The sequence below is a fragment of the Vidua chalybeata genome, chromosome 3 (assembly GCF_026979565.1).
Source record: "Vidua chalybeata isolate OUT-0048 chromosome 3, bVidCha1 merged haplotype, whole genome shotgun sequence".
NCBI classification, from domain to species: Eukaryota; Metazoa; Chordata; class Aves; order Passeriformes; family Viduidae; genus Vidua; species Vidua chalybeata.
This window is the reverse complement of record NC_071532.1, coordinates 57,724,009-57,750,188: the sequence shown is the minus strand read 5'-3', so window position 1 is coordinate 57,750,188 and position 26,180 is coordinate 57,724,009. Positions and strand designations below refer to the sequence as shown.

General features: G+C 41.4%; 1 protein-coding gene across 1 annotated transcript in view; it reads right to left on the bottom strand.

Moving 5' to 3' along the window:
• The window catches only part of SLC2A12 (solute carrier family 2 member 12), a 28,897-nt gene extending 9,341 nt beyond the window's left edge, over nt 1-19,556 (bottom strand). The window contains exons 1-2 of the mRNA XM_053937598.1: nt 19,307-19,556; nt 10,319-11,635 (exon numbers count right to left, since the gene is read on the bottom strand). Coding sequence (XP_053793573.1) covers nt 10,319-11,635; nt 19,307-19,421 — 1,432 coding nt within the window. The 5' untranslated portion in view covers nt 19,422-19,556. The remainder of the gene's footprint in view (nt 1-10,318; nt 11,636-19,306) is intronic.
• Nucleotides 19,557-26,180: the final 6,624 nt, after the last annotated feature.

The following is a 26,180-nucleotide window of genomic DNA, read 5'->3' as shown; positions in this document are numbered from 1 at the left end:
GTTTCTCTTGGTTTTTATTCCTCTCCCTCTCTGCCTCTTCCCTTTTCATCACAGTTATTGGTATTATTGTTATAATAATTATTATAATTAGAATTATTGTTTTTGTTTGTTTATTTCAATTAAACTGCTCTTAACTCATGAGGTTTAACTTTTTTTTTTCCAATTATCTTCCCTAGTGGGCAAGGGAATGGGGAAAGCGTGAGCAAGCAGCTATGAGGTACTTAGTTACCAGCTGGAGTTGAAAAAGAAGAATGCATCATAGCCTTGCTGTTGGCAGATATGGTAATAGTCTGTACCTCTTTTCAGGTATGCTAAGAAAAGTTGTTTTGAACTGATGTGTGAGATGACAATTCTGTTTGCAACTGGATATCACAGTCACCGTTTCTCTCATCCTTTGTTATGTAGACACTCAAATTCTCCCATCAAGACAGAACAACGTGCAGAGTGGCAGAAAAGAAAAAAAAAAAGAGAGAGAAAAAGGAAAAAAATTAAATAAGCTTTCAAGGGAGAATATACTTACTATAATAAAACACATACTGCAATCCAAGAACAGGCCTTTTAATTAAAACCTGAAATATGTATTCCTGTTTGTGGGTGTTTATTTGTTCAGAATATTGAAGCCAGGATAATCCTTTGAGGCATTTGCAGAGGAATGACTGCAGAAGCCAGAAGCCCTAACTCATGAGGAAGTTCTGTGTGAATTAGTTTGGCTTATCACATATTTCTCTTCTACAAAGTTATGTAGAGGAGAAATTACCCAGTTGGGCAGGATAAGTGAACCTGTTTTTCCAGTACCCAAGAGCTACTGGTGGTCCTTGAGGGGTTGCACAGCAGAAAAATTCCTGTTGTGACACAGCAACTGGGGACAATTTAGGCCTTTGCTCTTGAACAACAGATTTTATTTGTGTGCATGCATCACAAAACTCCCAGTAGAAAGGATAAGCAATGTTTTACAACAGTGACTTATTTAGTGAGAAGTCTGTAGTGATCCAGGTTTTTTAAGTTCCTCACTGGAAATGGCTGCTCATGCTTTGCTTTGGTTGCTGCTGGAGGAAGGCAGTGAGGAGGAAGGTGTAAAGGCTCTAGGTTTAACCACCACGAAGTGTCTTTTAGTTCTGTTTCTTCCATAAGAGTTTTCTGCACTTAGGGTTGATTTTCCAAGGCAGCAGAAGCTGGGTGCCCTCCTGCATGCCCTTTCCCTTTGAGAAAATTTTCCTGGCTATCCTCCCAGAGCTCAGTGTGGCACAGGAACTGTAATGCCATGAGGAAACAGTCTCCTGACTTCATGCACTGACTTGCCATGATCTCTGTGCTTTGGCTGACAGTCTCACCTTCCTCAGTAGAGCCAGTAAGTTATGTGATTGATTACACATTTTTACCTTTTTGGCATAACTATTTTCTCATATTTTATAATACCTGTTTTAGTTTCATGAACTTTACAAGTGAAATAAAATACTGACTCTGCACTTGAAATCCTACTGACAGTTTTCGTTTCTGCACAAAGCTGGCCCAAGATCAGCTTGCCTCTAAAAATTCTTCCCCCAGCCCTCTTTCCAAAGGGAACTGGATTTTATTAAGCTTGACAGATGACCTGCAAACATTTTACAGATTTCAGTATCACAATGCTCTTGTCTCCTAGAACATGGTTAAGGAAACCAATATGAGCTAAACTTTAAAATTGTGCATAATTTTAAGCACAGCCTCCATTTCTTTTAAGCAATACCTTTGTGTCAATGGGTTTACTAACACAGAACTATTAGTAAAGAGATATTTGCAATACACAGAGCACTAAGCTCAGGATACTAACTCAAATCCGTCTTTAAGTGGAGCATAATACACCAAACCACAGGAATTCACCTACCTTTTCAACAGCAGATTGAACCACTGTCATGGCAGGGATATAGGAAGAGTGGCTGGGGCATGGTGTGGTCTCTCCCTCTTTTCACAGTAGCCAAGGCTCTGTCTCTCAGCAGGCAAAGCCTTTGGCCTGATCCACCAAGATTTTCCCTCATTAACATATTAGAGTTACAAAAAGGAACATAAATGTCAGTGAAAATCAAGTCTCTGATTTCAGGTGCATTTCAACACACAGTTTAAATGCAGTCTTGGGGTTGAAATATAATAACATAGTAATACAATTAAGAAGCTCCCACTGACATTCCCATGTCTCATTATCACATAAGCAATTTTTCCTTCTTATGACCTTTTTGTCACTTACAAAAGCCCCCCATATTCGTAGGTTTTATCAAGTGAGATAAGACAAACCTATTCATCTGATATTTTAGAAAGCACCTTCTGCAATTTGAAATCCTAAAATTAATATACAGGTATCCAGAAATATCTTAAATTTGCTTGCACTTCACTACTACCAATCAGCCTTTGAAAAGGTAAACCTGTTCCTGGGATAGCTTGATGTGTTAACAAGAGGCTTCAGATAAACTTTATCTGGGGCAAGGAAATAGGGAGAAGTGGGCAATTTACAACCCTTGTTTTATTTTTCATTTTGGTATGCCTTGTCTTTCTACTGCAGCTTGGTAGTACAGACACAGTGTGAAATAAAGGCCATGTGAGGCAGCATTTGAATAGCACAGGAATGATGAACTAGATAAGCACATGGAATGTCATATTCAAACCACATGGATGCATGCATTAAAAGACTATTCAGTACAAATAAACAGTGCTAGGAATCTTGTCATAAAACAAAGAATCCAAGATAATTTTTTTTTTTTATTATCTGAAATAGGACTTTCTGTACTGTTTCTCAGTGGAACAGGCATATTCCCAAGGTTTATTATCTTCATTAAACTCCAACATAGCATTTAATTAAGCACTTGATTGGTTTTGAATACTTGATTTAGCCCCCACCACTATCCCATTTTCCAGAGTAAACCACAAAAAATCATAAAGTTGATGTTTCTAATTTCTGTGAATTTTAAGTTCAGGCCACAGCTGCTGGGAAAATGTAGAAACTCAAAAATAAAACATTGTAAACAAATGTCATGCAAGGCAATGTTGAGCATGAATATCTGTTAACATCAGATTCCTGTGCACTACAAATTAATACGCCAACCACCTGCTTTTAGAAGCCTGAAATACTGCTTTAATGTAGGAGATATTGAGGTGAATTCTAGGTATCTGATTTTTTTACCGGTGTTTTCCAAGACAGTGTAAAAACATTAAGCTTACAATATTTCAAAACACAGGAACAGCCAACTAAATCCACGGAGGGTTCAAAATTTCCACACCAACAGTTCTCATTCCAACAAGATTTTCCAGTTTCAGGTCAAGCATTTGGTGGCCAAGATTAAGCCCAAGAGCATTAAGGGGCAGAGAAAAAGCATCCTATGCAATCTGGATTGTCAGGATGGCAAGAGATATGACCTCTGTGATCAAGTCCCTGGGCGGTACTGTAGCGTCATGTGTCAAACCAGCTGTTCTGGGTTTTGTTACAGATGCACTTAGTGACTGAGGTGAAAGACACATAAAAGGTTCAGCCTTTAACTGTGCTACTGAATCATGCTTTAACTCAGGTAGCCAGTTAATCTAACAATCACAGGACCAAAGTCAAAGGGACTATATTTGCTTCCAGTATAGTTCTCTGGGCGTTATGGCAGTGTTCCAGCTCTGGGTCTTGCCTTGATTAATCCAATAAAACACAGAGAGAGAGACCACCACAAACCATTCAAGATTGTATTAGAAAGACAGTGATGGATTGAGGGTGGATTTACTTCCTTCTTCACCTCTATGGATTTCACTTTTCTTGTGAACCCTTCAGCTTTCTTCCAACCTCCTTGATCTTTCTTGCCTGATCCTTCTTCCTTCTTTCCCACTTGTTCCAACACTGATTTAAAGTTGCATTTAAATTACTCCAACAGCTCACAATAAGATGTAGAGAAAAGAAGTGGATTTTTATATGGGAATAGAATAGAATAGAATAGAATAGAATAGAATAGAATAGAATAGAATAGAAAAGTACAAAGGGACATACAATGGTCATCTAGTCCAACTGAATGACCACTTCAGGGTTTACAAAAAGTTACAGCATACTATGTGTGGAATGCTGTCTAATTTAGTTTCCTGGTCATCCTAAAGTTCCTTTAACAGACAGTAAGGAAAGGAGCATTGTGCCAAAGGAAAGGTCACAGATTTCACAGGTTTCACAGAATATGCTGAGTTGGAAGGGACCCACAAGGATCATCGAGTCCAACTTTTTAAGTGAATGGCCCATACCAGGATTGAACAGAGACTGAACCCACAACCTTAGTTTTATTCACACCATGTCCTGAGTAAGAGAGCAGGGATCTGAAAGCCCCCTGTTGGTGGAGAAAATATTAGCCTTTGTTGATAATCTGAGTCTGGCTCCTGCATCAGTTGGTTTCCCAAACACATTGAAACATCTGTTCCATTTTAGGTACAAATTATCTCAGTTTTAAAGTATTCATTCAAGCTCATAGAAATTTAACTCAGATATACACAATATGGCAAATCTGCCTAGATTTAAACTAGAAATGGACATTCATCATCCTAAACTACACTTTCATCAGTAAAAATTTGTTCTTAAGGTGTGCCCTCTCTAGGGGCTTGTCTTTACCAACTTCTCTGCACAGGTTTTGCTCCTCCCAGGGCTGATGCTCCACACAGACAGCTCCCACAGCAGCAAGATGGTGCATCACAGTAAGGCTTCCTGGACACCACAGTCCCTGCACCTTCTTGGGGGAACCCAGCCTGGGGGGCACAAAGCCACAATCCTGGGTCTTTCATATGGGAGGAATTTAACCAATGTGAAACTAGTAAAACACGAAGGCAGGCTTGGTGGCCTGCCAGTCTTCCCTGCATTAGAATAAAGATAAAGGAAGTGACTGTAGTGACCACAAGCCTCTGGTTTGTTCACTTGTGTTTATCCTCCTCTCTTGTGCCAGCTCCAACAACTTGAATCTGCCTGCTCTAAGTGCCTCTGCATCCACACAAGGAGAGAAGGGAGATATTAGGGATCCCCAAATGCAGGAGGAAATTTAGTCTGAGATGGCTGTGAGTGAGTGGCTAAGAGTCCATCAGAGAGCCATCCTGGGGGGAAGTGCTGTCCCCCAAACTGCAGTGTCCCCATTTTGTGGGTCCTGTGCTTGCCCTCCCCTCGTACATGGTCTGCAGACATGCTTTGCATCCACTGAGAGTCTGGACCTGACAGCCCTGGGCACTAGTGTGTTGCTCCCAGCAGTCAGCTGGTCTCTCATTTTGTAGGTAATGTGCTCACTTCAGGAGCTAAGAAGAAAGAGTGATGAGCATGTAATTTTTTTCCAGTTTTCCAATCAGAAATATTCACCTGGTGGCTGAGGCTAGCAGATGGCTGAAGAGGCCATTATATCCCAGCCTGAGAAGGCTTCCCATGGATATTTAATTTAACTCTTTAACAGGTATTTAGCAATACCAAAGTACTGCCAACCCTACAAGCACCCACTCATGGGAGCTACAATTCAATGGGACTGCAACAGCAATGTGGAAAATCAGGGTTTGCAGTAAGCTCTAAACCCCTCCTCCAAGACCTGTTTATGCACTTAATATGTTGACTGTTAAGTATGTTAAAAATATATTTTGAGGTTTATATCTACATGGATAGGCAAATGTATTTCTTTGTGCCAAACCCTGAAATCCAGGAAACACTTCTCCAGCTGCAGACACTGACTTGCCTCGGGTGTGTTGTGGCCACAGCAATCTGTGTGTAAAGAAGGCTCTAAGTGCTTGGGTCTGAGGCATCCCTGCAAGCTCTGATTTGTCATCAGAAAGAGGAGTTTGTCTCCAAGAAAATAGCTCTAGAGTTTATCCCTTGGCTTTGAAGAGCCACACAAAGCTGGCAGCTGCTCCAGGACATGAAGTAATAGAACATCCTTGTCCCAGGTTGGCAGAGACATATGTACCTTTGGACTTTATACAGCTAGATTTTGGAATTTTGAGGATGATTCATGTCATGAAATTGCCCCTCAGTCTCATCTGTAGGTGTTTTTGTGGATTTTCATCTGCATGCTCAGCATGAAATGCCATGAAGCCAGCAGAGCTGATGTGATTTGCTCCAGAAGATTATCCCAAAGTTCATTGGCCAACTGCCTAAATGCTTTTGCAGTTACACAGAAATGTGTTTAAAGGACTCACAGATGAAGAGCTCTTGTACAAGGCACCAAAGCCATACATGCAGTCCAAATGCATACATTTGACATCCCTCTCTCATTAAAGGTGTTCCTCATTCCACACCAAATCCCTGAGATGTTCATGGATTGCCTTGAACTTCACTCTCACAGTATGTGCAAAGAGGTACTGCCCAAGTCCTGTTTTGCTCACTTGCCTTTAATTTTCAAGAACAAATTCAGACCGGGAAAACAGACACTCTGTTTGGTCCAGAATTGGTCTGCATTACTTGTTTCTCAGCCTAGGATTTCTTGGAGTCACTCTGACTTCTTTTTGATAAAGAGCATTGCCTCTAGACCCCATTGCATCCCTGCATATGTGTGTATGGTGCTACTATATTTCTTCCAGCTACTTACTGATGAGATCATCTCACTCAGAGGGATATGCAGGAAATATGGGGGGAAGCTGTCCCTAGTTAGTATTTGATCATAAATGGTGCAAAAGGAGATGGTCAAGGCAGAAAAGCAGATCTTTGGAAATGGGTGCAATCTGACATCTGAATTTTGTTCATTACGTCTGTGAGAAGAGCAGCAGAGCTCTGGGCACCCACACTATTTCAGAGAGGCTATAGCTGCCCTACAGTTGCTAATCAAGAGAATTCTCTTGCACATGCTCTATCCAAACATAGGAATCCTATACTTACAGCCTTATTTTGGAAAATAAGTCTGATATCCCAGGAGCATGGCTTTCCTCGTTCCAGCATCCCAACATGTTGTACCACACACAGTGGTGAATGAAGGAACTGACACCTCTTTATGAGAAAGGACCTCTAGCTTTTGCACCCTCAAATGTGCCATTGCCATTTAGTAAGTGGTCATGCATAGTCATAGCCCTGACTAGATAACTTCTGTGCGTCCTTTGTGTTAAATCAATTTCCAAGGTCACATCGAGTGATCACATTTTAGCTTGGGCAATGAATCCGTGATCTACCTCCACACCACACTCATCTCATGAACCTGCAGTCACTGACCCCTGTGAGAGGCATAGCGGTGCTTCTGCCAGGCTCAGACTTCTCCTGTCCCTTCCCTGTCCAGGTTCCAATGCTTCCCTTCACAAAACAAGTGCTGCAAACAACAAGGAGCCCCTCTCACACTCCTCACCCTTCACATGGCAGCCAGGAGTGGTTTCTTTAGGGCTCCACAGGCATCATTCCCTCATGAAAACGGCTGATCTTTGTTTGTCCTTTCTGACATACAGACAAAGGGTAACCCAAGACATGGGTGTCAAGCAAGCCCCCTTAGCTAATGACTGAATGCCTTGAAACACCTCTGCAAACACCCCAAGAGAAATGGCATGTGCTATTCTGTGGTGTGATGCAACACTGATTTGTTGCATCTACAAAACGTCCTCATAATTGTGTGAAATTGAGTGTGAACAAGCACTCCAACTGCAGTCATCAAACATAATTAAACTGAAACACAGCAGCAGAAATACTCCTTTTATCTTGTGTAAGGGTTGATGATATAAATACAGAGCACCCCAGAATAAAAAAATTGACTAAGCAGATGCTTGCTAGTCTGTGAATTCTTTTGTAATGCAAAAATTACTTTTATCTCTCACTGTCTATTTTTCAATGCTCATCACTGTGCTGCCCGGGTGTTTTGATAAAAGGCAATAGATATTTAGTATATGCTTAGTTCATTTAAAAAATCAATCTACTTTATGTAATTTGGTAACAAAAGAGAAATAATTTATAAATGTCTGCTACACTAATCTGGATTGTAATTATCTCTTTGACCAGAATAAAAAAAAAAAAAAAAAGTACAAAGGAGTTAAAAAGAAGATGATAGAGCTCAGATTGTGTGATCTGTCCTGTGAAGAGTGTGTCATCTCCTAATGGTCCTACATAAAGTCTCCTTTATCCCCACAGAACATAGTGCAGCATGGACTCAAAATAAAGTGGGTGAATTTATTCCAGAAATGGCCTTGTGGTGAGGAAGAAAAAGAGCAAGATCTTCTCTGCCCTTTGTCCAAAAGATGTCAATTTGATCGACAAAGAGAGGCGTCCTCAACACCACCTTCACCTTAGCCAGCCATTGTATGGAGGCAGGCATTGCATGGAGCAAGAGAGTTTCCCACTGAAAATACACTGGTGCAGGTGTTACTGTGCTTTTGTCCCAGGTGCCCCAGGCACAGCCTGGACACAGCAGCCAGCAAGTGCAGCCTCGATGCCTCCTTCCCACTGACGAGCAGACAATGGAAAACAATCTGGTCCAGACTACAGGCCAGATTTAGAGATGAATAACATAAACGTGTTAAAACTATTTACAAAAGCAAAGGGGTTCATTTTTTTTTCTTTACACTAAGAAAGGTCCACTGAGGGTAAGAAAGCTAGGCTTTGAAAACACATTCAGGGATTAGGGCTCCAAACAGGAGATGTTGTAGGCTGTATATGAGACACAACTTATAACTTTGCATCTCAATCCACACTATTCAAGCATGATAGATATTTTGCAGACTTCAACAATCTCTTGGTTCTCCAACCCTTGCATTTTCTATACTTTTTAACTGAAATTTTAACTGAACAGTGCACTTTCAAAGGCAGGAAAATGCCTTGAAAGGACTTAGCTGCAATTTCAAATGCCTGTATCTCTGCTAGACCTGGCCTTCACTTGCTAGGCAAATGCATCTGTCAGTATAAATTGCCTCACAATGGCTTTATACATGATTTCTCCATGATGGAGCTGAGAGGGTGCCTGTTCTTTCCCATTTTCTGTTTGAAAGCATTTGAGCTCTCAAGTCAGGAAAGAGGTCAAGAAACCAGCACTGGCCTCAGAGACTTCTCAGATTAGCCTGGAAAACACATCAGTTTTTGTAGCCCTCAAGAAAATAGACATTGCTCTCATTAACTGCACATTAGGCCAACTTAAATGACGAAGAACTCATTTACAGCCAGGTCACCAGGAAAGCAGATTTCAGCAGGAGGCCAAGACTGAACATGTGACCCCACTCTAACGGTCATTAAATATATGTTTGAAACGCCCAAATAAAAGTTCAAGTAACATTTTCTTTTCAGGGTTTCACCCCTGTTTTTGAACCTATGTCACAGAAAGCAGAATCCAGCCCCAAGACAATCTTCAAGGGAAGGAATAATGCTGTAATAACACCATTAAGCTTGCAACCCTGGCAATGAATGCTTATCTCACACTGCTCTCCCTGTGAGCAATGTTTAAAATAAATAAATACTGCAGGGGACTTGTTGTTAGTGCAACTGTTGGGTTGTATCCTTGTGGAAAGCTTTTTATCATAATAGTACAGGAGAGTACAGTTTGTTTGCGATGCAAGTTTGAGCCAGAGTGCAAAAGCACATAAAGTCTGTTAATAAATAACGGAATTGGCATGTGGGTTTTGCAGAGTGACTTAAAAAGTCAACCCCTTCAAAGTACAACATTATGCAAGTGCTATTGAAACAAAACAAAAGAAAACTGAGAGATTTAATTTCTAGTCCCTTGGAATGACAGACATGCTCTCCTCAGGAGAGAGTGAGACCTGTGCAAGTGTGATGGCAGATGCAGCAGTACAGTGTCAGCTGTACAGTGTCACACCTTTGTGTCCTCCTACTTGTATTGTTGTTGAATTTTACTTTGCCCAAGCAGTGGCAATGGTACTACAGCTTGCTCATGAATTATGGTACCTTGAATGTGTTTTCTACATCTGGAGACTATTACACAGTCAGAGGGACAGATCCTTGGCGGGACTCAGGCAGGTTGGTATTTTGTGGATTTGATAATGTCATACCATACAGAGGTCCAGAGCTTATCATCATCTTGGGTTTAGGAGCTAGCAGCAGCAAATGCCTACATCCTAACCTTCCCAGTGTAATGACACAATAGACTAGAAAGAGGAAAGATAGCCAGGGTCTCCATAATTTGCTGTACAAAGCTAAGAGCAGTTCTTGACTGAAGAGGGACCAGTTAATTGCACTGAACAGAAGGGAGATCAGGTCATTGATCTTAAGGGGCAGGACCTCTTCCTAAAAAGTATATGTCAGGCCTACCAGGATGGTGTGTGACAATACCAGTGCATATTGGCAGACAACACTGCTTTGCCCAACTTAGGAACTGCCTAATGCCAAACCAGGCATGTCATCCCAGCACTTGATAATATAAGTTACAAACAGTTAGAAAAATTAAACACTTACTTGGTCCAAGACCTATGGAAAATGCAGCAACATAGACAAGCAGGCTGGCCAGTGAGAGCCATTTCAGGACAACAGGAACCTCCCCACTTTCCACGTGAGAACCTGTTGTGCTTTTGCCTCCTGCCAGGGCAGTCCTGTTCAGTTCTCCTGTCCTGACAACATCTGGGCTTTGTACATCAAATGACAATCTTTCTGTTGAAGCCATGCTAGCAAAGAGGTCCTTGAGACTCCCATTGGTGACAGTAAAGTTTCCTGGTCTCTGGAGAGAGAAATCCTCTGGAGAATGGCTTCTGCAGACCTTGGTGAAATTCACATGTATGTTACGGTTCACTAAGCCCATAGTGACCAACGATATTGCCATAACAGAAGAGCCAACACACAGAAAAGTTTTACTTCCAACTTGATCCACAAAAAACGTAGCTGGGACTGTACTGACCACTTTAACCACTCCAACTCCAGTGGAAGCCAAGCTGGCAGCTTCATTGCTCTGGAACCCAACTGACTTCAAAACAGTTGATGCATAAAATAAAATGTTGGGCTGCCCAGTTGTTTGCACAAAAAACACTAGAGTGAGTCCTACCAGCATTCGGGCTCTCATGTTGTTTTTTGAACGAAACAGGTCCAAGAAACTATACTGATGTTCATCTTTCAGGGAAGACTTAATCACAGTAAGCTCTTTAGTAGCATCTGATGTTTCCCGTAGCCTCTCCAGTACTTTTCTTGCCGCTTCATCGTTATTTTTCATCACAAGAAACCGAGGGCTTGGAGGAAGGAAATACATGGCAATAGCCTGCAAAGCACCTAATGGAATCACAAGGCCAAACATGTACTTCCAGCCATGAGATATGCTGGCAAATGCATAATTTGAAACATAGGCAAAGAGAATGCCTATCACAATCATGAGTTCATTTAATGATACAAGGAGGCCTCTTCTGTGCTGTGGGGCGATCTCAGCGATATACACACATGTTGCAATTGATGATAATGATATGGAAATACCTATGGCAATCCGGCCCACAATGAGTATCTCGTATGATTCATAGGGCAGTAAGATCAGACTCCCCAGCACAAGTAAGGAAGATGCAATAATAATAGCAAGTCTCCTTCCAAATCTGTCTATAAGAAATCCACCAGTAAGGGATGCAAATAAGGCCCCAAAAAGCAGAGAACTTACAATGACTTCCTGCTCTTTGCAAGAGAGTTTTAAAATGCTGCTCATCTGAAGAAGAGCTCCAGAGATAAGGCCCAACTCGTAGCCCATCAGAAGTCCACTTATGGCAGCAATGGCAGAAGATAGAAAGGTGAATGTTCCACAATCTGAAATAAGAGGATAAAACAAAAAACCTTGAAAGAGTGATTTCTGCAACATTCTGACAATTAATAATAACTTTATTTGATCTTCCAATTTAAAAAAAATCTCTCTGTAACTTCTAGGCAAAGCAATTAGGTACAATACGCATCCAGCAGCAGTGGTGATATAAAAGCTATTTACAGAAAAAGCTATTTCTGAAAAAGAAAAAAAAAAAGTAATGAATATATAATCTTTAGTTTTAAGGCTTTTGTGTTCCTTATCTTTCTGATCACAAGTCAATAAGGTTTTGATCAGGTCCTAAATAATTAAACCTTCTGCTTCAGAATATTATTGCAAAAAAAAATGGTGAGAAAGCAATTTTTGCCTTGAAATCTTTCAGTGTTTTTCCTAAACTGAGAAAGTCTCATCCACCCAACTAGAGTACCATGAGCAAGGAAAGCGTTCTTAGCCAAACTGCTTCAACCTTGATTCAAACAAGTTTTCCCTCACCACTTATTATTTCCTTTGTTTCGCCTGAGGATGACATGAAGGCTGCTGGTACCATTGTTTCTATTTTGCCAGATTGAAGACTTATTCAGTGAGCACCAGGCTGATGCAGATATCTGGGATATTCTAGGGAAACTGATCTTTGAGGCAAACTCATGAACTTTCTGGGCTTTGCTCACATCTAAACTCAGATTCTTTGGAATATCTTGATCAAATATTTTGCATCGCCTTTGACAACCATAATGTCAGGAACAAGAAACAGATTATGCAAACAATGCAGATTATGCGCCTTTGAACACCCACTTTAAAACAAACTCATTTTATACAATTGTGATTCATTGTTTATTGTTACAAGATAGATTTGACTGATCATATTCTACTAACTGTGAAGCCTTTTGCACCCTAAACCTTGAGGAATATATCAATTTGTTATTGTTGGTCTTGTTCTTTCTCCCAGCATGATTTTCCTCACGTCATGATGTTGGCTGCCACATAGCTAGGAAAAGAGTAAATTGACTTCTGATTTTGCAATTAGAGAGATGGGACATGTTGGAGGAGAGGTGGCTTTTGCAGCATAACAGAGTCTCTGTTTAGTAAATTCTCCTGGAATGAGTGGTATATGGTCTAATTGGAAATGATACACAGAGTTTGTTTATTTTTAGCTCATTTTTCTAAGGCATTAAGGCTCTTTGATCACGCTGACTGCTCAGAGTTCCTTGCCAATAATTTTGAGCACATTGGTGAGGATCAGTCCCATTTGACAGAGGATATTATATTTCAAAAGCAAATCTTGAATAGAGAGAAGGAGTGCAGCCCTAGCAGTACGTCTGCACTGCTAAAGTAAACAGTGCCAAAGCCCAGGCCCAGGCCTTGGCATGTGGCCACATACCCTACTAAATTGCTGGCAGGATCCCTGGCACATGTGCAGCCCAAGCCACCCTGTGTTCTCCTAACAACTCCCAGAATCAAACAGTTCCACCATCCCACCCTGCAGCCACTCCATAGGCAGAGAGGTTATTATGGAGAGTAGCACAGTACAACTGTGAATACAAGCCATGCCTCGGGGGTCAGGGGAGATGTGTAAGCCCATTAAGTCTATTAAGATAAGTATCACCTATTAGCTCTCCTAACTTTGAGCCAAACAGCAACAGCCCTGAGATACTGTGTGCACCAAATGCACCTCAACTCACTCAGCTGCTGAGCTGGTGTGGCTGGCAAACCAGAGATAGATAAGAGACAGGGGAGAAGCACATGGTTTTGTCTTGATGGGCTATAAGGACAGAGGGGGAATGGGATTATTGTGAAAAGTCTTTCAGAAGGTGGGGGCAGGTGGTAGATTTATTGGGAATGGAGATGGGACATCTTGAAGAAAATAAAAGAAACAAATATGCAAAATGCTCCAGTGATGGAACAATCTTTTTTATAATATTGTTGTCCATATCTGTTAATATTTCTAAAGCTTTTTCCTCCTTTATATCTGCAGTATCTGAGACCATTTCACTTATTTTAAATAGAAGCCTGGGTTAGGTCCTGCTGTACTTCTTTCACCCATTGAACAGTACTTCAGTGGAAGTACTGCTGACTACAGCTAAGCTGCTTTGTGCTGCATCCTGCAATGCATATATGCAATATTTGTTTTATCATTGCAAAACATAATTTCTCCTTGCCATTTATACTTTTGAGTTGCCTGCTTGCTGTATATTATTATATCTGGAGAATATACCCTTCCAATGAATCCTGGCTGGAAATTTGGGCTGATAACAACACAGTGTTGTGCTGAAGGAATGAGCATATCAGAAACTAAACTGCTAATTTGATCGCAGTGCTCTGCCCAAACTTCTGATCAGTGCTGATGTTTGTGCTTTCTTGAGTATCTCTGTATTCTGTATCATTGAGCCACATATATTTAATGTAGGATTTTACCTCAATTTATATATTATGGACTAGAGAGCATTGTGTTCTTCCAGTCTGACGCTCACAAACAGCACAACATGATCCTTCAGACACACTTCAATTATATTTTATCTGAACTGGGCAATTTAAAACATTCAGCTTTGATTTAAAAATGGCTAGTGATTGAAAACCAATGACTTTAAGTCATAGGTCATCCCAATGGTTAATTGCTTTCACTGTAAGTTATCTGTAAATTATTTCTCGACTTAATTTCTGCAACTTCAGCTTCCAGCCATCAGATCCCATTCTCCATTTCCCACACTTAACTGGGTTCTCTAAGTACAAACTTATATCATTGGGTCATCTCACAAACAGACATCTCCTTTTTTAGCTTCTTACCCTATGAAGATTTACAAGTTTACCAATCCCTGAAATAATCAAACCTCTGTTCTCTGAACTTTTTCAGACCACCAGCTTCTTCAGTAAATTGTGATCTGGACCCAGTGTTCCTGCAGTGATTACACAGTGCCAAAGAGAAACTTGACATAATTTTTCCAGTCCTTATGGAGATTTCCCTCTCTATTTGTCCAAGGATTCTCACAGCCATGTATAGAAGCTTATCTTCTGGTTATCCTTCAGGAAAACCTACTTTTTCTCTGACTGGATTCTTTCCTAGGCACTGCCTTGCCTTTAAATGTGGCCTGCCTCATTGCATCCTAATGAGGAATGCAAATTTACATTTGTCTGTATTAAAATACATAGGATGGGTTCAACTTACCTTTTGAGACATCTACATCATCTCTAGATTTCTCTTGTAACCACTTGAGAAAAATAGGCACTTCTAGACGTCTGAATTAGGTCTGATGCCTACTTCCCTCCATTGCCTATAAAAGGAAACCACGGCTTGCTCAGATGCAGATGTCTAAAGTTAGCAGAGAGGAACCCCAGATAGCACATTCACTTGCAGTCAGCAAGCCAAGGCATCCAAATTCTGTTCAGCCAATGATATATCACATTTTTTTGATTACCCATCACCTTTATCACCCTGTTAAATAATCTGTTATTATTTTCTTCCAAGAAACCAAGAACAGTAAGTAACAGAGGGGCAAAAACTGAGTTTAAGGCTCTCCAGCAGAAACACAGCAGTAGGGTACAACACTGTATACAGGGTACAACAGTTTAATAATTAAGAACTATGTAGGACACAGACTTCAAAGTATCAGTAGGGTACAACACTGTATCAGTTAGGGTACAACTGTATTAGTTGTACCCTCCTGATACTTTGAAGTCTGTGTCCTATATAGTTCTTAATTATTAAACTGTTGGAGTGTCATTTTTGTATGATTTCAGTTTCTGAAGGAGAGTGTCAAGTCAAATATCTTGATAGAGTCCACCACCAGCAGTGTTCTTTACAATCCAGACTGTGTTCACATCAGCCTGTGGTCCTTACATAAGGAAACTGAGATGATTACTTATTTTTAGTCTGAGAGTCTGTACAAGCTGGATGTAGAGCTTGGACACCTGGGAATTGATTGGGAAGTATTTAAGTCCATATATTTCTTGCTTCTCCAAGAACAGCAACTTGATCAATATCTTCATGTTTATTTTGTTTGTTTTTACTGGGTCAGCTGGTATCCTTCTTCATGTGTCCAGTGACACATACCCACAGTTGTACAGAAATAGCAGAGGGCTGTAACTAGAGCACCCCCAAACGAAAAGCAGATCTTGACATGATGCAGAGGGAGACACATTGTCCTTCTGCATTAGCAGCAAAAAAGTCATTAGTTAACTTGGTGTCTCTTGTCCCTCACAGGCACTATTCCACTGAAAAACATTATATCACCATGAGGTTTTGTTTTAACTGGTGTACCCGAAACTTGCCTGCTCACAACTGCCTGCTGAGCTAAACCTTGAAATCTCTACTCAGTTTCCCTTCATGACCTTCCTTTAGGCAAAATTCCCTCTGACTTCAGCATATGTTTTGCTTTAACATTTCCAGATAAAGAATGTTGCAGTAGTTGTACTCACAATCCTTTTAAGTGTCACTTTTAATGATGCTGCTGGCAGTTCTTAGGCAGCTGCTTAGGTAGTTCTTTTTTTTTACAAAAAGCTTCTTTTTATATATATACACACATATATTTCTCTTATTTTTATGAGATGCCAACAGAACATATGGCAGTGTACAGCCCAGAGGAATAAAATATTTTAATGATAGCTACCAGAGAATTTTCTCCTTGTGTCTGCCACTAACACCATGGCTAATGAGTGTGGGGCTGGTATGTGACAAGTGATTGGAAAGTCTATTCTCTAGTTTCCCATGTAAACAAAGTGGTTTCTCACAACTGTTGTTCAAGTCAAAAACAGCCCAACTTGGCAAACAAACCTATCTTTAAGAACATTTGTTGGAATTGTTTATGCTTGGTTCCTGAAAAGGAGACCAACTGCAGTTGTAGCACAGCAGCACAGTGTACTGAGATGAGGCTGGATGGGGCCAAGTACTAAGGATGTGCCCCTTTACTTATTTTCAAGCACAAATTTGGAAAAATACATTCATTCCAAAGGCACAGTATTTGGTCTGTGCATATATTTTATAGGCATTATGGATAAATGATCAGTGCCAGGGAAGATCTGCAAGCAGGCTGATTTGGGAAACACCACTCTTCACCCACCTAATGGGAGGGAGAGATATGAGAAAGGGGCCCTTTCCAGCTCAGTTTGGCAGTACCATGCTCCATGTTAGTCCAGACACTGAGATTTCTGTGATGTAGTTTTTCTTTGCTTTCTCCCAAGAGATCATTCAGGGTGCATATAGAAAACTACTGGGAGGGGGGAAGGGAGATTACTTTATGTAACCTGTGCAAATATATCTATTTTGATAGGAGGGGACTCAACAATCTCTTCCACCATGGTACTTTCTTCTGTTTACTTTGATTTAATCTGAGATGAGAAATGTCTCCATTTGGAAGGGAAGTATTTTCCTGTCAGGAAAGTTCTTTAAATCCTTGCAATTTCTTTGACCTATTTAGACCTTTGGAAAGTGAATTCAAGTTCTCAAGTGAACCATTGGTTAATAAGCACAGGTTAGAAAATCCTAATGAGTTGAATACATTGCCTAGATATAAATCCACAGCACAGAATCTATCTTTTTTTTCAATAGAATGATATCTACTTTTATCTACAATAAATTTTAAAACTACAGCACCTGTACCTGAAAATTTTAAGCTCTCTCTAATAACATATTTCTTCTCCATCTGAGTACTGACATACAAAAAGTGTGTCTTTCAAGGGATATAGTATTTAAATTTCCCAAATTGTCATTAAGGAATATTTTGCTGAAGTGTATAACATAAGGAATTTTTTTTTAGGATAAATGTTTAATGGCATGTATTGGGAATTGCTGCATAATTAAATCATGGTTTTGCTTCCCATAAAAGGTAATTCTCCCATTTTCATGTTATCATGCTGTTTGCTGTGCTGCCACAGTCACTTTCTCTATCTCATCCAGTTGTCTGGTATAAAGAGAGATATGTTACCCAGTTGCTCTATTCCAATACCTGAGGTTTCTTTAGATCCAGTAACTGCTCAATAGGTGCATTTCTCCTATTAGCTACCATACATCTGATCTACCTCTCCCTCTAGGAGTCTGGCATGGGATCTGAAACAGTTACCCAACAAGATCCTACAGGATGACATAAATGACAGCTCTGGGACAAAGCTATATTGCAAACAGAGGTGGAAAATCTCAGAAAATACTAACTTAACCAAAAATAATGTCAGGGCCATGTGGAATCACAATCATTTGACAAATGGGGCTCCTCCCACCCAAGTGTGAAAGGCAAACCCTAAACAAATACTTTGTAAATTGGACTAAAAGAGAAGGTGGAAGGAAAGAAATGTACCTCTCATCTAAACACCTCCAGTGGTGGGAAGCACTGAATACTTTGTACGGTATAAGCCAAATTAATGTACATTGTAAACAATATTCAAATTTCATGAACAAAAGCCCTCTGACAAAGATGGAAAGACAGGGAATGCAGATCCCAGAAAGACCCACCATGTCCATGTCCTCTCTTACTCTTCTGCTATGTAATTGCATTATGTCAACAGGTAGTCTATCCCCTCATTACATGAAATGGCATATGGGTTTTGTTTTGTAAGCTTCTAGTAAGAATCAACAAGTTCTTTTAATTTCTAACTATGTAATTATATATTCCTCAGGTTACTGCTTTAATTTTTGAGGATAAGGACAGATGTGTAATTTGCACATACTCTTCTAACCTTAACCCATGTGCTGCAGAAACTTTGCTATCTGTTTATTACTATCCCATAACCATCTGCACTGCTCTCCTCAGTCCCTAAGGCAATGTTAAATGTGTCAGCACACTTTCTGACTTTCTGTTCTTGGCTAACCTCTGATTCCAGTATCAGGAGACATTGCTTGACAGAGGACTATTACACTCCAACAAAGCATTTGTGCCTATGGTTTCTGAATATTCCTGCATTAATCAGTTCATTCAGCTCAAAGTGAACAAAATCTGATTGGGACATTGTCATTTCTGGCTTATGACCATGATGTCCTGTTTGGGTAGAGCTTAAAATAAGGCATAATAAGCCTTGTGGCTGAGAAATATGATTGTGGGGCATAATCCCCTTCATTTTATCATCTGGGAAAGAGTTTGAAAATGCAAAACTATGCTGCAACTGACAAAAACTGGCTGGACAGCAAAGATGAAGAGCAATGAAATTCAGTTTCTGCACTTAAAAACTTATTGCAGAATAAATGTTACAGCTGATTTTTGAGGGTGCCAGCATAGAAACCCTGTTTCTTCCTGAAATGCTAGGCAAGTAAAAACGGGAGGGAGACCCTGTCCCCTGAACTGTTCCCCTGCATGGACAGGTGCAGTGCTTGCCTGGACTCCCTCCACTCACTCCGGTGAAAGGGCTGAACTGCCCCCGAGTGTGCAAGGACCAGATCACTGTTGTTAGAGGGCAGAGGTTCTCCTACCTTTCAGATGGCTGATCTTCATGAAGGAAAAGGATTTACACAACAGACAGCACCTACACGAGCAGTAGAACCGAGGCCTTTTAGGGAAAGTATCACACAAACCTTCATTCAAAATTCAAGCTGGCAGTCCCCTTCCTTACTCGTATGTTCCCCTCTTGCACTTTTAGAAACCGAGAAGGCACGTCTCAAGAGTCCCTTGACTTTGTGGGGCCGTTCTCCCCCGGCCCCGAGCATTAGCTATGCGGGCAGCTGCTGCTGGCCAACAGCTGGCACTCAGCTCCTGCCTGCTTACCTGCTGCAGCCGGGAGCCGGGAGCGGCCGCAGCCCCGGCTGCGCTCCTCATCCTCCCCTGCTCTCATCGTCTGGCTCTGCTGGCTGGGGTCCTCCGTGCTCTGCCCAGGTCCCATCACTGCCCCCTTCGCACCTTGGGCGGGAGCGCTTCACGGCGCCGTGCTCCTTCCCCGGCCGGCCAGGAAAGGGCAGGTTGTTTTCCTCATGGCAACAAGTTCCTGAAGCTGGCTGAAACCAAATGCAAACCACAAAGTGGTTCGTGAACAACTTTGTTGCTATTTCAGAAGGCTTTGCCCTTTGCAGTGACACAGGCTGTTGCTATTCTGGGGAGCCTATTGCAAGCGAGGGGAGGGCCGTCTGTCGGAAGTATTGCTTTTGCCTTTTAACAAATAGTTGAGACATCAGACATCTATCCATGCACAGCTCCATGCACATTCCTTACCCATTCAGTTACAGGGTCTCTCTCTCTTTTTCCTGTCTCTGTTTTCCTCCACTCCCTGTGTTCATACACACAGGTTTTTAGCAGAGAAGGCACGCTGAAGGGGAGGGTTTGCTCTGTCAGCTAAAGTTAGGGCACTGAGCACATACACACGGCATCGCTGCGTTCTTGTAACTTATGAGCAAATTATGGTGAGAAGTAGTGGAGAGGAAAACAACCATGGCAGCCCCTTGCAGCCTGTGATAGTAGGAACCAGGACTTTACATGGCAAAGATGCACATGATATTTTACAAGCAAAGGCAAGGCAAGCCACCCTCTTTTCCATGACAATTATTTGTAGAAAAATGGAGACTGTCTCAGCTATTTTGAGTCAAAGACTTGAATTTGATCGCTGCTGGGAGTCACTCCATCCTTACTTGCTTCTGTGGCAGCAGTGGCCAGGGGCTGGACGGCAGCAGGAGGGAAAGTTTGCCCTGGGTGCAGGTGAGCTGCCTATAGAAGCTGCCTGCCCTGCTCTGTCCCAGTCCTGGTGGGAGAGCCTCCAAGTGCTCGCAGCAGACCCGCTGCCTCCATAAGGCAAGTTGTCCAAGTTACCCCCAGTGGGAATCACTGTTGTAGAATCTGGCAGTGCTGCAGGCTTCTTGTTTGTGCTCTCTGATTGCTTGCTTGCTTGTTTGTTTTTGTTGTAATACACTAATGCCTGCAGATAGCATGGGAGGGAAAGGTAGACATAGAAACTCGGTAGCTTTGCAGTATTTCCAGACAGGAGAATTCCTAAACATTTTTTCCCTTATGTAGTTAAACGAGTCAGCCTAACTCTGCTCTCACATGTTACATACTTTCCTTGTAAAATGTCCACGTGTCAGTCCATACAGGATGCTGTCGGTGCTGTTAACAATTTCTTGACACATCCAAAGAGCTGTTGTTTCTTCATGGTTTATGTGCAAAAAGTAATGTTAACTTTTATAGAAATTATTTGTATGTTTTGGGAAAAAAAAAAAAAAAAGAGGGGCTGTTTAGGCTGGGGAAGGAAAGGAAATGTTTTCATAGATCAAATTCAGCTGTGATAAGATTCCTCTGTGATAATGTGGTGTGTAATCAACCTCCTCTAACAGCCCACACCTCATATAATGCTCAGCTCAGGTCAGTGCAAGCTCTCTGGAAACTCAGCTGACTCCATAGGTGCACAGCTGTTCCCACATCCCAAGTGCCTTTACATGTAATGGTCCTGGAGGTGTCAGAGAATGCCAGAGGTGCCTGTGGCAACTTGACAGGGAGGACAGTTTTGCTTCCAAACATGAGGCCCTAGAGGATGCTTTGGGGTTCACCCCTGCTGAATCACTCATCAGCCATAGCGAGTCACTGATTTTGACAGAAGTTCAGAGATGTAACGCAACTGTTCAAAAACCCCCTAAACTAAATGCCGCCCTCCGACTAAATATGTTGATTATACACAGCTGCTGGCACATACAGACTTTAGGAGGATTTAAAAACTTGTCAGGAACTGCACCTTCCCCTGAACAAGAACCATACTACCCCCAGGAATAAGTAATAAAAAGACTGTACTACATTGAGTTCTCAAATCCTAGGATGAATAGAATTAACGAAATGAGTGTTAAGTGAATACAATAGTGAATTTCTTTTTTTTTTTTTTAATAGGAATAAAAAGGTATTTTGGACAACAGTAGTACCTTCCGTGGTTACTAAGAAATCCAGTCAAATAATCTATTTTTCCTTTCTAATTCTGCCTTTATTTCATGGTATCTATGCCAGCTGCAACATAGCAATGGTTTAACTTTGCCTCCTGGGGTAATCTCAGAAGGTATGTACCTACCTTGCACGGAAGGTAACACAGCCAGTAGACACAGTACAAACCATAATGGCCAGAGAAAATATGAAGGAACACATTCTGAGGGCTTTTGTTTGGGTGCCCAAAGGACAGTGCACCCTTGCCATGCTGAGCTGTGGGTGCTGCTGAAGTGCCAGGAAGGTCCCTGGGTGTTGACCTGCTCCCTCAGTTATACCCTATGCCTGCAAAAACTGTTTCAGCGTAATATGGTCTTTGGAAAAAATTGTTCCCAGTAAGTGGAAATATGAAGTATTTTAGTCTGAGATCTGCTGTTTGCATGGTGTTGTTATGAGGGATGGGCTGCAGTGACATCAGTTTCAGCTGACAGTGAAAAGCCACAGCTCAGCTGGTGTGAGAATGTCTTATCACAACTGTGGCAAAAATCCGAGGCATTGATGTTATTGGTGTTTACTAGTGCTAACTGGGAACCCAGAAAATGAAGGAACTGTAAAAAAGCTGATTGCAGCCAATGAAAGAGAGAGAAACAGAGAGAGAAAACAAACAGCCTGTGCTGGTTCTGCAGTCAAGCCAGTTGTAGAGGCATAGTGTGAAATGCAGCAACTGAAGCCCTTGCTGGTGGCCACAGGGTCCACAACCCCCTCTGCTTTCCACCAGAAATAAACAGCCAAGCAGGCAAGAAAAACTCTGATACAATGGACATGACTGGGATAAGGAGGAAGAAAAAGAAGTGTGCTTTGGTGCTTTTCAGTTCTCCATTGTCTTCCTTGTACTGCCTTGCCTGTGCACAATGCTCAAAACAATCACTTGGCTGGGTTCTGTGCCAGGAGCAAGGTGTCCCTTGGAGCTGGGGCAGGAGCCTGCCAGGGTGGCAGGCTAGGACAGGACTGCATCTGCTCTGCCCCTCTCATGGCCATCCAGGAAGGGAACCAAAGAGCAGGGAGAAATGTTGCCAGAAGACAATGCATCCAAAATGCTTAGATGGGCAACAGATTAATGATGCTCTGAAGAGTAGGAATCCTGGCTTCCTAGCTGTGCTGTGGGAGGCTGGGCAGAAGGTCACACCCCAGGAGTGGGAAACAAGAGTGAAAAAGATTTAAAAGCCCAAAGCAGAAAAGGGTCAGGAGGCAGGCAAGGGGTATGAGTGCGACACTCTCATGAGATACCCCTGTTGGTTTTATCCATGTGCAGTTGGCAAGAAATCACCTTTTTTCCTATCTTCTCAGTTCCTTGCTTTCAAAATCAGCCAAACAATTTAGTACTAGAAACGTGATTAGGCTAGAAAAAGAAGATAAGATAGTCATATAAAATTGCTGAATAATCTGTCTGGAAAATCTGTGAGGCTGATGTGGGGTTTTCTTCTAAAATCTCTGGTTGTGATTTGTATTTCTAGTGATCTAATAACTCAAATTTGGGACTGTGGAGAGACAGGGAAGTTGGTGATAAGCCAATAGAAATTAATTAAGAGTTGAAGAGTTTTCTGAATCAGTTTTCATAGAGCACTTTTATCAGAGTTGGGGTAAAGAAGGTAATCTTATTTCTCTGTCGATTTCATGATTCTTAAAAAGAAGATAGTGGAAGTCTCCCAATTAATTGATTTTAAAATGCACAAACAGAGCTTTTCAGCAAACTATGGAGACCATTTTCTTGACATACCAACTTAAGTTACTTTGCCTTCATCTTTGATTGTTGAGATTTGCTCTCAGAACAAATAGTTTGCCATTTGCATAACATATTAATGAGATAGCTGGCTTGGAACAACAGGAGGAAGGCTGGGAGGATAAAAGAACAAAAGTGACATGGAGAGGAGAGACAAGGAAGAAATGGAGAAAAGCCAAAAGAAAACCATACTATTTATTAAAAAAAAAAAAAAGATACCAATCTAGAAAAGCATGAGTAGCCTTTACCATTAGTGTTGACACATTGATACCCACACATAAGGAGGAAAATACACCAAAATTCCAGTTACTGAGCAATGAGACCTGGATGAAAAAAAACAAAAGCTGCTTCAAGAAAGTGAAATGATCCATCCTTCAGGAACTTTGAATATAAAGATAATTGTTATTACTGTTATGTGGCAAAAGAATTACAATTCATCAGTCAGTTTTGCAAACATGCTTTTTATAAATGTAAGGTATATTTCAGAAACACAGTGTTTAGGCTATGCCATTTGTTTAATTTTGCAACTGAATAAAGTACAAATACGTCAATAAATGGATAATACTTAGTAAGTAAATAACTAATAAAGATAGAAAATTCATGACAACTGAGAACACAAGTTTTTTTCATTCTAAGTCCTGTGGTTTCTTACTAAGTGATGCTCTTTCTGTTACGTTCTTACTCATACTCAGAGACAATGATTTATACCAATATATTTTTATCTGGCTTTAAAAAACTCAATCATAGACATAGTCCAGAGCTCATCATACTTCACGACTCCCTCCAGAGTCCCACTTACTCATGGCACAAATATTTAATCTTTTGGTCTTCTGTTAGTACTTTAAAAGTACTCTTTAGAAGTACAGTGTGGCCTTGGTCAGCAACTCTAAGAGTTATGTTTTGGCAGACACTTGAAACCAAACTGAAGGTAAGAACTGAAGACTGGAAAATACAATACAAATAGAATTGAGATGAGAAAACAAAAGAAAATATAAATTTTAGTTCAAGTTTCCACATTCATGGCTGCGTAGCTTTTCCAGCAAGTAAAAAGAAAGGTCTTTTAGCTTCTGAGTAATCCAACTGGGCCACTTGTACTTTGTTGCGGAATAACATGTCCGCTGTTTGTCATCACACACTGTTCTTTCCTGTTTGCTTCAGATATTTTATATTTACCTTTTCTTTTTTAACAAATCATAGAAACCATAGCCCTCACATTTGAAAGAAAATTGTTCATCTGAAATAAAATTGGGAGGCAGTGCACATTCCCAGTGCAAGGACTGAGCCTGGAGAAGCCAGTTAGTAATGTCACCCATGGTTTGATATCAGGTGGTTTCTAGGAATTTCCAAAAAGGTGCCAAAAATGGAATCCTTTAAGATCATTGTACAGCAGAAAGGGGAGTTTGTTCTTTACTCTTGTGATGAATTGTTAAAAATGTGTAAGCTGAAATTCCCTTTGTCTGTTCCAGTTAAGGAAAGAGGTGTATATTGCTAAGAAAAGTTTGAGTTGCTTAAATGTATTTTTTTGTTGCTGGGAAACATTTTCTTCCACATGGAATATGTCAGTCACACAGGAAATGCAGTCATTTTCATGGTTTTAATTACTTCCACTGAAAAAGTGTTTTGTTTTCTCCTGAAAATCTTATTGTTGCAAAAATAAACAACTAAATGTCATTAATGCTGTGCTTCGCCTTCTTGCTGGTTTTTGACTGCAGCTGGCAATCTGAAAGCAGTTTTACATGCATTCATTAAAACCAAATGTCTAAGTAAAGCTTTCCAAAGTCCATCAAAATTTTCAAGTCATTGCAGGCAAGCAGGAAATGAAACCAGCCTCCAAAGCACAGGTCAACTTGTGTTCACCCAAGCAGCCCTGAAGAAATGAGCAGTGGACACTCCTGAAATGCAATAAATGCTTCAGGTCACCTGTTCCCCAGAACCTCTGTCACCTGTGTCCATTAACAGGTAGCAAAGGCAGTCTTCAGTGGACACTGTGCATCTGGAGGTGTCTCAAATTTATTTTGAGACTACCATTCCCCTTCAGAGCTGATACTGAAGATACTGAAAGCTGAGTAGGTTCTGTTAGAACCCAGGACAATACAGGAGAGGGTCTCTGGAAAAAAAATGAGATTTTCTGCCCCAGAATACTTTCCTCTGCACACACCAAAATCCCATCTTTTGAAATACAGGTAGGGGAAGTGCTGTGCTGGCAGCACTTTGACAGGGAGGAGACAGTTTCCTTTCTCCACTGTATGTCCTGGAGGCACAGGTAGGCACTTTGCTGGCAGAGAGAGGCTAGGGAGAAAACAGCTTATTTGCTTCCCACTTAAATGACATTTTCTCCTGAGAAGGGAGTGGATGCCCTTTAGGCACCAGGTCTCTGGCCCCTCACACCCTGTGGTGTAGCTCCTGGAGGCAGGCTGTGCCTGTGTGGGCAGGAGCTGCCTGGTTATCCAACATAGTTCCCCGGGGAACCTCATCAGGAAAGAAACCCTCAGTTGGGCTGTGGCCTCAGAGAGGATCCCCGACACACATCCTCCAAAAGCACTTGGTGGGGATTGCAGCCTGCTGCAATTCAGGGGCTGGTGTTTGCTCTTCTGGCATTTGAGTTTTTATTTGGTTATTTTTTTAAAGACCAAGATACATATCACCTCTGGCAAAGTTGATTTTGTGAAACAAACCCTTTCTTGTAATTTTCTGTTTAGTTTACCAGCATGATTTGTATTGAAGGAGCTCCCTCAGCAGCTGAGAACTGCAGCCTGCAGGGCCTGCTGCTGCCTCCCTCCATGCCCCTGGTAAAGGCAGACGGCCTCGCAAGAAGGCAGCTGCCACCTGTCACCAAGGTCCCTGTCATCCCAACACAGCTGCTTGGCTGATTTACTTCCGTGCAGCAGGAGACTTTAGCAGCAGGACTTGGGCCTCTCTGAGACTACAGAAGTCCTGGTGCACTCATTTGCCTCCTACATGGCAGGGGCT